This window comes from Penaeus monodon, chromosome 4, assembly GCF_015228065.2.
Source record: "Penaeus monodon isolate SGIC_2016 chromosome 4, NSTDA_Pmon_1, whole genome shotgun sequence".
Classification (NCBI taxonomy): domain Eukaryota; kingdom Metazoa; phylum Arthropoda; class Malacostraca; order Decapoda; family Penaeidae; genus Penaeus; species Penaeus monodon.
Window position 1 is genome coordinate 7,297,695 of NC_051389.1, and position 12,500 is coordinate 7,310,194.

General features: G+C 37.2%; 2 protein-coding genes across 2 annotated transcripts in view; one reads left to right on the forward strand and one right to left on the reverse strand.

The window, feature by feature from the left end:
• Nucleotides 1–7,602, forward strand: part of LOC119569629 (alkaline phosphatase-like) — a 31,198-nt gene extending 23,596 nt beyond the window's left edge. Inside the window, exons 2-12 of the mRNA XM_037917698.1 lie at nt 729–833; nt 1,761–1,865; nt 2,259–2,374; nt 2,873–3,065; nt 3,302–3,474; nt 3,822–4,020; nt 4,519–4,652; nt 5,075–5,273; nt 5,628–5,728; nt 6,133–6,256; nt 7,020–7,602. Of these exons, the coding sequence (XP_037773626.1) occupies nt 734–833; nt 1,761–1,865; nt 2,259–2,374; nt 2,873–3,065; nt 3,302–3,474; nt 3,822–4,020; nt 4,519–4,652; nt 5,075–5,273; nt 5,628–5,728; nt 6,133–6,256; nt 7,020–7,258 (1,683 nt within the window). The 5' untranslated portion in view covers nt 729–733 and the 3' untranslated portion in view covers nt 7,259–7,602. The remainder of the gene's footprint in view (nt 1–728; nt 834–1,760; nt 1,866–2,258; nt 2,375–2,872; nt 3,066–3,301; nt 3,475–3,821; nt 4,021–4,518; nt 4,653–5,074; nt 5,274–5,627; nt 5,729–6,132; nt 6,257–7,019) is intronic.
• A 2,278-nt stretch (nt 7,603–9,880) lies between these two features.
• The window catches only part of LOC119569669 (DNA-binding protein SMUBP-2-like), a 71,772-nt gene continuing 69,152 nt past the window's right edge, over nt 9,881–12,500 (reverse strand). The window contains exons 16-18 of the mRNA XM_037917735.1: nt 11,539–11,655; nt 11,130–11,279; nt 9,881–10,821 (exon numbers count right to left, since the gene is read on the reverse strand). Coding sequence (XP_037773663.1) covers nt 10,708–10,821; nt 11,130–11,279; nt 11,539–11,655 — 381 coding nt within the window. The 3' untranslated portion in view covers nt 9,881–10,707. The remainder of the gene's footprint in view (nt 10,822–11,129; nt 11,280–11,538; nt 11,656–12,500) is intronic.

Genomic DNA, 12,500 nt, shown 5'->3' on the forward strand with positions numbered 1-12,500 from the left:
CTCTCTATCTTCTATCTATCTATATCTATATATATATATATATATATATATATATATATATATATATATATATATATATATATATCCCTCTCTATCTCCCTGTCTCCCTCTCTCTCTCTGTCTCCCTCTTTTCATCCGAGACACACCAATAAACACATTTTAAAAATTATTATAAAACAACAATAAACTGATATAAAAAGATATCAAAAACAATAATAAAAAAGAAAAAAGATAACAGAAATATTAAAATCATCATAAACAACAGCGATATATATATTTTTTTTTTTTTATTAATAATCACGAAAAGGAAAGATTTGGCACACAAGCAATTATCATGTGTGTGTGTGTGTGTGTGAGTGCGTGTGTGCTTAAGTGAGTGAGTGCGTGCGTGCGTGCTTGAGTGAGTGCGTGCGTGCGTGCGTGTGTCTGTGCGCATGCAAGAGACCATCACGCAAATCTACAAGTGTACTACAAACCTATTGATGACGTCAAGGACTCAGTTTTCTCGCCCGAAAAATGTTATGAAGTAGTGAGAAAAATAAGATAAAAAAAATAAATCGAAAGAATAAATGTGGGTAAATAACTTAACAAGGCAAGGGAAGATCGGTAGATAAGAACCCCCCAAAAAATCTATTTATTCATCATAACATTTATAACCAAAAGCAACCACTTACACAGACTATCATCTTTAAATTAAAAAAAAAAATTCTCCCACTTCATTTCCTCAGGTATAATGGCGACGCTCACGAGGTTTTGCGCCGTCATGGCAACACTCATGGCGGTTCCTGTGAGTTCCGAAAGGCAGTTTCCATCACCCGTGGTTGACGAAAACGGTGAGTCTATGCACTTTCGTGTTATCTGCTTTTGGGATGATGTGAGGGTATGTGGCGGGGTATGAGGTGATGTGGAATGATGTGGGGGTATGTGGCATGTGGTTTGAGGTGATGTGGAATGATGTGACGTGAAATGAGGTGATGTGATTTGATTTCACATTATGAGGTAAAAGATCATGTGGTGAGATAGATGATATATGCGATATGATGTGAATTGAGATGATATATGATAACGCGATGTGCTACGATATACGACGTGATATGGCATAATATAGATATATAACGAAGTATAGAATATAGGATGGAACTATTTGCATACAATATGATATACGATAAAATTATAGGAAGAGGTAGAGAATTAAATAAAACGATACAATTATTATAATAATGACTTTTAGTTAATTTCCTATCTGCCTCCTTGTCTTTGCAATAAGAAATCAAAATTATATTTAATCAAAAGATATCCGATTTTTTTTTTTTTTTACGTTTTGAATCTAGTTCTCATAGTTAAACGTATATTTTCATTTTCATTTATAAACCGTTTAGTTCTTGCGTTGCTTGGTAAACCTGTTTATATGAATAATTGATTAAATGTTACGGAATCTTCAAAGGTCACTGAACAATATTTATTAGAAAAAGACATAACGATGATAATTATTACTGTATAACTTTTTTTGGTTAAAGTGTGTGTCTTCCACGGTTTAGATATGAAAAAAATATATATATATGATAATATCGAAACCATTTTTCCCTTTCTACTTGTTTTACTAAAAAAATATATGTATATCAATTTCATATATTTCATAATACATATCAACTGTTCGGTGAATGCATAAAAAATACATATAATAAATACTTCATAGGCCTATTTCTGAGTTCTAATTAATCAATAATTTTTCATTAATATATATTTTTCCCTTCTTTCAGAGAGCGACTATTGGTACAATCTAGGCAAGAATGAGCTAGAGGAAGCCCTGGCCAAACCCATCCTTACGAACGTGGCCAAGAACGTTATCCTTTTTCTGGGCGACGGTAGGTCTAGGCGGCAACTCGTCCGATTCTGTTGATTTTTGGCCAAGTTGAATGTAGCTCTACGGCTAAAAGAACTACGGGCACAAATAACTCTGATTGTCAAAAGCGCTGTCTGCTAAACAAATTTAATCTTGTATGCGCCGTCTATGCTCTCCTCTCTCTCTCACTCTTTCTCTTTTTCTTCCCTCCCCCTCTCCCCCTCCCCTCTCCCTTTCCCTCTCCCCCTACCTTTCCCTCCCTCCCTTCTCCTTTCTCCCTCTCCCCCTACCTTTCCCTCTCCCTCTATTTCACAAACCCGACACGAACCCTCAAAACACGGTCTCTTAACACACACCCAAAACAGAAATTACCAACCCACCTCTAATAAACACACTCACCTTTTTTTTCACTTAGGGATGGGCGTAACAGCTGGTACCGCCGGCAGGATCCTAAAGGGCCAGAAGAAGGGTATGTCTGGAGAAGAAGGGTATTTAGTGTGGGAGAGATTCCCGAACGTCGGACTCATGAAGGTAATGGCTGTTTGGTGTTGTAACCGCCCGTTCGTCTTCTCCTTGTTGTTTATGTCGAGCCGTTAAGTGTACCGAATTGTTTTGAATGGGTGGGAATATATATATATATATATATATATATATATATATTATATATATATATATTATATTATATACGTGTGTGTGTGTGTGTGTGTGTGTGTGTGTGTGTGTGTGTGTGTGTATATATATATATATATATATATATATATATATATATATATATACATATACATATATATACATATTGTATATAATATATATATAGGTATAAATATTATCTTGCTTCATTTTACCCTTTTTTATAGTTCTTTCCTATTCCCCGTGTCAATATTTCTCCTTCCCACAATTTCATATATTGCTCTCAAAAAATATAATAGACTTTTTTCACCGTGCTTATCCTCTTTATCCATTACCAACAATTTTATTTACAACATAATCATCCTCATCGTCATCACTAACGACAACTCCATCTCACAGACGTACAACCTCGACAAGCAAGTGCCAGACAGCGCCGGCACCGCCACGGCTTACCTCACAGGTGTCAAGGCTAATTACTACACCCTGGGCGTCAACGGCAAAGTGAAGCTGGGAGACTGTGCAGCTTCTCTCAAGCCCGAAAACAGACTGGATTCCATCCTTCAGTGGGCTCAGGACGCCAATAAGGATACTGGTGAGATATTTGGCTGCTTGATCGTTAGCTTTGATGGTATTGAGTGGAGCCAGAGTTGTTGTCAATGTTATTGTGATTATCATTATCGATATCATCTTAAACTCCTCACCGGAATCTTTCATCCGAATCCATGCTTCAAGAGACCCTCGAAAACCATCAACGCATCCGTTTATCTCTCACCCTCCCTCACTGACAACACTCCCTCTCTATCCTCCTTCCGTCTGCGCCTCCTACAGGTGTGGTCACGACGGCGCAGGTGACCCACGCTACTCCGGCCGGTCTCTACGCCAAGTCTGCCAGCCGGAAGTGGCAGTGTGACTCAAAGATCATGGAAGTCGGCGGGGAGGCCCTCAAGTGTAAGGACATCGCGCGCCAGCTGGTCGAGGACGAGCCTGCTAGGAATATGAAGGTGCGTGGTGGGTGGTGGGGGTGGATTACGCAGGGCATGTGTGGTACGACTGGGAATTCAGAGAACATCATCTTTATCGGAATCTTTCAACCTAAACTGCTTATTCTTCAGAAAAATAGAAAAGAAGTAGAAAATACAACTAATAAAAAAAACTACGATCAGACAAACACGAAGAAATACAAAACAAAATACAAAAATACTAAAAAATATATAAATAAATCATTAGATAAATAAATAAATAAAAATAATAAATAATATTCAGAACCAAAACCATATTCTCCCACAATTACAAAGGAAAACCTAACCCAACCTAACCTCACCTCACCTCACCCTCCTTCCCCCGACAGGTCATCTTCGGCGGCGGGCGTCAGGAGATGGGCGCGCAGGTGTACCCGGACGCAGAGGAGACATGCCTGAGGAAGGACGGGAGGAACCTGCCGAAGGAGTGGCAGAACGACAAGGCAGCCAGAGGGAAGACCCACGCCTATGTGACCACCACGCGCGAACTGCGGTCTGTCAACATCGATGATACGGATTATCTCATGGGTAAGGGAATTCTGGATTGTGTTGCTAAAGCTGTTGTTTTTTTCTGCGTTTGTTTGTCTTTGTTAGGGTGGGTAGGGGGGGTTGTTGGATGATGATTAATAGGTGTTGAGGGAAATGAGGGCAAGTGAATTTAATTGGAATGTATTGTGTATTTCTCATATATTTCGATTCGTTTTGACTGGCGTGATGTCGATATCATTACATATTACATATTTCTTTCTCTCTCTCTCTCTCTTTCTATGTCTATTTATCTATTGATCTTTCTATCTATCCATCCATCTCTATCTCCCACCCTCATTTTCACTATACCTCTTTCTCTCAGTCTCTTCATTCACCAGTCCCCTCACTCACTCACTCCCTGTTACCCACAATGAACCACCCTTCAGCTCCCTCACGACCACTCCTATTTTTGTTCAACCTCTAACCCATCCACAACAACCCACAAACCCTCACTACTTCAACCCACGGCCTTATTTTCTCTCTCTCTCCTCTCTCCAGGTCTTTTCGGCGACATCCACGTGCCTTATGAAGTAGACCGCAACGTTACCTTGGACGGAACACCTCACCTCAGGGAGATGGTTGAGGTCGCCATCAAGAGACTCAGGAGGAATGACAACGGCTTCTTCCTGCTGGTGCGTGATTGCTTGATAGATGGGGTTGATAGATAGATAGATAGGTTGATTTTATTTTCATCTATTCCTTATTGATTTTTTTTTTGCAAGAGGAGTGGGTCGATATATACATAGAGTTAGCTTTTCTTCCTTTTCTTTTGCGTGTGTTATTTTAGACTAGGAGTAAGTCCATGGAGAAAGAATACTAAGATTTACATTTTTTCTTTCTTGGTGTAATCATTTTGTTCTTACATATACGATAATCATACAGCACTTGTAGTAGTAGTAGTAGTAGTAGTTAAGTCATGTCCATTTGAAGCGTGTATCTTAACTCTTTTATAAATACGAAGTATTTTTAACTCTTATAGACTGAAATAATGAATCTCAAGCATGTCCTGAAGACGTATGAACTTCCCATTGAATCTAAACCTATCCTCCAACAGGTCGAGGGCGGTCGCATTGACCACGGCCTCCACTACGGACAGCCAAGACGCGCCCTTGAGGAGCTCCTGGCCATGGAGGAGGCGGTGGAGGCAGCGATGAAGATGGTGAACATGGAGGAGACGCTTATGGTCATCACTGCTGACCACTCCCACGTCATGACCATCAATGGGTATCCCGCAAGAGGAAACAATATTCTTGGTAATGGCTCTCGCTTTTTGTCTTTTGTTCTCTGATTCTGTCTTAGCCTCCCCCCCCCCTCCCCCCCTCTCTCTCTCTTTCTCTCTCTAATACATATAACATCTATTACAACCTATTTTGACAGTACCACAAAGAATCATCTATACAGACAAATAGAAAACCTCAAATGATGGAACGAATACTATATATGTTTAATTAATTCATTTGGAAATCATTATCAACATTATGACTATTATCGATAGTATTATTATTAGCACAAGTACAAAGATAATAACGGTATTTTTTATGACAAAGAGATGCACGAGTAAATACAAGAATAAATAGAAATAACTTTTTTTTTCTCCCTCTTCTCAGGCAAGGTTGAGTTTAACGAGGACGTCACAGATGGCATGCCTTACACGACCCTTATGTTCACCAACGGCCATGGTTATAACTACACTTGGAACGGCGAGGAGGTGAGGGATACATTCTAGGTAGTGTGGGTGAGAATAGTGGGCTTGTTTGTATGTGGGGGAGGTGGGTGTGCGTATGAGGGAAGGTGTGTGTGTGGGTGGGGGGAGTGTGTGTGTGTGTGTGTGTGTGTGTGTTTGTGTGTGTGTGTGTGTGTGTGTGTGTGTGTGTGTGTGTGTGTGTGTGGTGTGTGTGTGTGTGTTTGTGTGTGTGTGTTTGTGTGTGTGTGCGTGCGTGCGTGCGTGCGTGTGTGTGTTTGTGTGTGCGTGCGTGCGGGCGTGTTTGTGCGTGTGAATGCGCGGGAGAGATAGAAATGAAGAAAAAAGAAGATTAGAACTACTAAGAACTATGTTAACAACAAAGAACAAGCCTAATCACTATTCCACCATTCCTTTTCCCCCCAAACCAGGTGATGCGCCTGAACCTCACTGGCATCGATACCTCAGGAAAGAACTTCGAGGCTCTTGCGGGAGTGCCGACCCACGAAGGCTCTGAGACGCACGGGGGGGAGGACGTGGCCGCTTATGCCATCGGTAAGATGAATGCAAAGATTGAAGTTTTGAATGGAAAAGGAAAATGGTTGTACTTTTTTTTTCCTTTTTTCTTTTTCTTTTGTTCTTTGTTTTTGTTTGTTTGTTTTAGGGGGGGTGAATGTCAGATGTAATGGTTGAGAAGGTGACTAATGCGGGTCGGAATTATATTTTGTTGGGGTTAAGCACAATTTTCCTCTAAACAGTCGTTTGGCGTTGACTAAATATGATAGTTGTATTATGTTTAGCATTACTGCTAAGAATAACCAGTGGTTCCCAAACTTTTCACCGTCAAAGACTTTTATTTATAATTATTGAGTAAGAAGTTTCACCTTATAAAGCTGATATCTATTTACTAAGAAAATAATCGTTCTCCAGTCCCAAACCTGGTTTGAAGTACACACATGCACATCAGTATGAAACTTAATAAATCACTAAAAAGTGTATTTTGAAAGTTTACCCACGGCAACCTTACCGATAGGATGAGGCCTCTTGAAGCTCAGGGATCCTAATAAAACTTTGGCGATCTCCCTGGCTGTTCCGGGAACCACCGCACTTTAAGCCTACCATTCAGAATATTATTAACACAAGTGCCATTGAGAACGATAGAAAGAAAGAAAAAAAAAACGGCAAAACATTAATAAACAAATAATAAAATAAAGAAACAATAAACGACCATGAAACAAATAACAAATATACCAAAAAATAATAAAATAAATAACTATAACAACAACAAAAAATACTCAACCCTTTTGCTTCCTCGCAGGTCCCATGTCCCACCTCTTTCACCGCGTGCACGAGCAGAACTACGTCGCCCACGTCATGGCCTACTCGTCGTGCATAGGACCCTACAGCGAGTGCGACCGCCCTGTACAAGCGCCCAAGAACGTGTACACTCACATCAAGGGCCGCCAGAAGCCCGTGGTTATGTCTGGAGTCTCTGTGAACGTGGCTAGTTCGGTGATAGTGATGGTTGCCGGCCTTTTGCCTTTGTTTAGATGGTAATGTTTGGTATGGATGGGAATTGCGCATTGGTTGGTTCATCTTTTTTTTTTTGGGGGGGGGATGGGGGGGTCAGGCTAGGGTTTGATTTCTTAAGAGTGCTTTGTTTTCCTGTACTTTGCGAGCTGGTTGTCTTGTATTTTATTTAACTATAATTTTGTGGTTTGGTACAGAGTTTTCTAGTATGAATTTGCGAATGGGTGTCAGGTTTTGTAAATGAAAATTTATTTACTTTTTTCAAACTCCGTTTCTTGTCTTTAAATCACCACCACCTTCATTATCTGCATAATCGCCTACAGCATAATCAATTAATATTTCCATTATCATTGTCATCATATCCGATTATTGCCATAAACATTTACATTAATGCCATCATCATTGACTGAATCCAGCAAGAAAGACGTTTACAAGGAATATGATAAACTGCTGTTCAAAACATTACAATATATGAGAATTTTTGCCATAATGTACGGTAGATAGTTTGCACTAATTTCCAGGTTATATTTTCTAAAAAGTTACTTGACTGATTTTACGAAACAAAAAAAATATATTCAGGATATATTTCAATTTGAAATGCAAGACGGTTTAATGAATATATATAAAACTTATTTTGTTATATATAATTTCCTATGAACACAGTGATAGAGCACGATATAGATCTTTCTCAGGCAGTTATTATGCGCATTCTGAAAAATCCTTCTTAGTTGTGCAAAAGCTCATCGATCGACGTGGCCAGTATGCAACACGTATTTATAGGTTCAATTCTATATTATGCATTTTCTTCCTTTTCCCTTTGTTGCATGTCTTATAAATATATATTCTTTTCTTTCGGTATTTCCGTCTCTGTTTTTATTCGGGTTTTAGGTTATACATTCTACTGTTTCGAGGTGTAAATAATTATACATTATTTCGTTCTCATGTTACGCACTTGTTGAATTTATGTTAACTATAGATACTGTATTGTTTGCCTAGACTGTAAGTAGAATGTACTAACTGTGCATGGGTATGCAGTTAGTGGCTTCCTTGTTGCTAAAAGTGCTGACATGGTACACACACACACACACATACACACACACACACACACACACACACACACACACACACACACACACACACACACATATATATATATATATATATATATATATATATATATATATATATATATATATATATATATATAACATTTCATACAAATACTTTTTCTTCAATAAATGCAAATGTTAACAATTATATATATTTTCTCGTCTCTCTCATTAAACTTTACTTCTGAGTAAATATTAATTATATTTCAATTGACGGTTGTGACGTAGTCTTTTAAAAAAATATATAATCATATCTGTTTACATGTATGAATGCAAGATATCGATTAATTACATGAACCACATTTAAGTTAAGAGAATTGCAATATTCAATATCATTACTGATTTAAGGTTTCATCTATTACACTGTAAGAAACATAGGAATTTTAAGAAATGTATAAATTTTGCACTTTTTTACTCTTGTCTGTCTTCCATGATATTTGTAATAGTAAACCCATTGCTAAGTTTTAGACTATAATAATAAATATATTTTAATTGCTCTTGTTTTTCATTTATTTTCCCGTCTCTCTACCATATTTCAAGATTGATTAAAAGGAAAATAATATAATTTGGAATTTTATAATGCGTAATGGAACATATTTAACATTTCCTCCTCTCTATACAAAATCCATTTATCAAGTAAAAAAATCCCATATAATATAAATTATTATAAAGATTATCAAGTTAATAGCAAATCAACTCCTACAAAAAATTAGAAATATATTTGAAAGATAAATAAAGTGAGTGTCTACTCTGAAAGATAAATAAAGTGAGTGTCTACTCAGCTGTTTACTCTTTGCATTAAAGACCAATCAATTTTCTGTCTTAACCATCCACAAGTCTTATAATCACCATTCACAATGTTGCCGTTAATATATTTCCACAAAACCGCTAGACGGGACTTTAAAAACCGCTAGACGTAAAAGAAAAATCTCCTCACTTTCCCGCTATAAAGGACTTCAAAAAAAGGCGTAAGATATAGAGTAAGCTTTCAAGAAACTTCCAGCTAGATCATAACACAAAAACTCTTAAATCTAGCAGAAAACCGCTAGAATGGCAACATGGCATTCACATAAAAGAAGAACAGTTTTATTTCATGATTATGTCATGATAGTATGAAATAGTTTTATTTACGGTGATTATGTCACTCAATCGTCAGGTGGCTTTTAGATTTTTATTGCATATAATTTCAAATAAAGAATGTACATATTTCAAGTAAATAATACGGCATTCCAAAACAACAGTCCTTCTGATCAAACATAACACAAGAACTCTGAAAGAATTACCGAGATATAAATTGGGTTTACTTCACAAAATACGGCCATCGATATTACATGCTTTATAAGGTTCATTATTTGCTCAATTTTTGCTTAGAATATATAAATGATTATATCACTAAAACCTTTTCCTGTCATGCTTTAAAGCCACATTTAGCAAAGAGCTTTTACATCAATTATAAACCCAAAATTAGCTTGGCCAATATAATAATAGTTCATTTCATTAACCAACACCCACGTTGATTAGAGGTTAAAAAGCTAACAAAATAAAATAGAATTTTTATTGGCAAGAAATATGAAAACAAATATTAATTGCTATTTCACACGGGATAAAGAACTAAGGATTATCTGGGATCCTGAGATTGTGATTAAAATGTATTTTTGAAGAAGGAAGCTATAATGGTCTTCTCGAGCTGTTAACAAAGGGGAATAATCTCATTGTCTGATTTGAAGAAAAAAAAAAAAAAAAAAAAAAAAAAAAAAAAAAAAAAAAATGCAACGCCTGCATAGTTTTTTTTAAGTAGTCAAATCTAAATATAAAACCTGAGATTTTTATAATAATCTAATTACTTTCAATTCAAAATATAAATAGGTAATAAATAGCAAGTACGTTGTAAGTTAAATAACACTACGAATAAATAGCTTTGCTTCATATGATAAAACATGAAAATTTCACAACAAAATCAATATAACACTGATGATTACCTTTAAAAACTGAATTAATTAGACATATACATGCAATATCTCCACAGCATAACAATGTAGTTATATTCAAACAATAAAAAAAAAACATATTTGCATCACTATATACAAACTTCACTTATCAAAACACTTGTGAGCATTAAGTAATGTTTCTCACTGCTAACAAGCACAGATTAGTATTTCCTGAAATATCTTCAGGAAGTAACACAGCCGGTACATTTACAACTACATTCACCCTCCCTTTGTACCAGTGACCTAATCAAGCACGCAAACAACACGCTAATGAAAGACACCTTTTGAAAACCGAAGACCTAATTATATATATTTTATCACTTTGTGCCTTTGCCCTTGTCCTTATCTTTGCCGGGCTTCTTGCTCTGTCTCTGGCTGGTTAGATCACCCAGCTTCTTGTCCAGGTTCCTCTGCAGCTGCTTGCGTTTGCTGTCTTTGGGCTTTTTAGAAGGAATTCCGCTGCCGGGGTACAGTACCCCTCTCGAATCACCATCTGAGAGAGAGAGAGAGAGAGAGAGAGAGAGAGAGAGAGAGAGAGAGAGAGAGAGAGAGAGAGAGAGAGAGAGAGAGAGAGAGATGGACGTCAGTACAACTAAAGTCATATGAATGATCTAACACACTGAAAAATACTCTCAATTATTTTATGAATTGAATACAAAAGCCCCCCCCCCCACTAACCAGCAAACTTATCTCAACATTAATCAAAACCTTAAACTTGTTCCTCTATCCACCTATAAGAAAACTCCCAATCAATCAGGCAGTCTATCTACCATAATCCCAACACCACACAACAGTACCCACCGCCCTAGCATGTTTTCTAGCCTCGTCACCACAGCCGTGAACCTCCGCCATGTGGTGCGTCAAACAGAAGGTCTTCCTGCAGAACGGACACTGCTGGAAGATGACGGTAGTTGGGGTCTTGCACTTGGGTTGCGAGCACGTGTTATCCTCCTGGAATCGGGTTTGGACCATGAGCCTCTGTTTTGTTATGCTCTTCGATACATATTAAGTATTGAAAGGATATACTTTAAAGCTTTTTACATGGAATAATTTCCCGATATCAAGAACTGATTTTTTTTTCTATATACAGAGAATTTCACCATTTTATTTCAGGCAAATCTAATTAATATAAAAAGACAATCTCCATAGTAACGGACTACAATTCAAAACAACAAAAATCAAAGATGCGAGAGGATGGGCAACTACCAACCTTTGTGAAGCGAGCAATCAGACTATCAAAGTCTTCTTCCTCTTCCTCCTCTTTCTTCTCCTTTCCTGGCTTGTTATCTCTCCTTTCATCTTTCTTCTTTGCACTCTTCTGGTTTGCCTGAAACGAACCAAAAGTGTATACATATTGTCAGTTAATTCTTTGAATCTGATGTAATAAATAAGTTAATTCATTTAGATTTCTTCTTATGGGAAATTAAAGATTACCCTTCTTCATTTCAGCCTTATGTTGAGTCATCTATTTCAGGTGTATGAATGGCATAACTGCATTATAAAAAAATTGCAAGGACTTTCAACAAGTCATAAAGATGATAAAGAGGTTACCAAAACACTACACTACATGAAATATTTTTTGTAAATTACAATGTAAAGAGTACACTGCAGAAAGACAAAACCGGAATTGGAATGGAGTGGAAAAGTGTGACGTCATAATAACCACCACAAATTATAATATGTGCTGACTTTTTTCTCATTTTAGAAGAAAGTTAATTGGTGTTTACATAAGTATGAAAGATAAGCCTGCAAAGTGAGCAAGACCACACCTCCAATGTTTAGTTAATCACAAGTTATCTAGTCATTCGAAGTTCTCGAATAGTACTGGTGACACAGACTTGAATACCGTCAAGATTTGTGCTATTTGTCACTGACAGGAATATATAAAAAGCTCCCACCCACGCTTCCGCACCTTTCGGCGGTCTAGCAAGGACTAACAAACTTTTACACTATATATTTGGGGAAGAATAAGACTTGGTTGTTTAGTGTAGTCCTGTTCTAGGTGAATACTGAACTAGAATATTAGATACCTCTAGTTTCAGTCTTGTTTATTGACGTACCTTACGTACACGGAAATGTTTAAATCATTGACCGCCATTTTCTTATACCAATCAGGCTTTACCCATCCTCATTGTGAATGATAGCCTTGCACATAAAATCAACTTATACTCC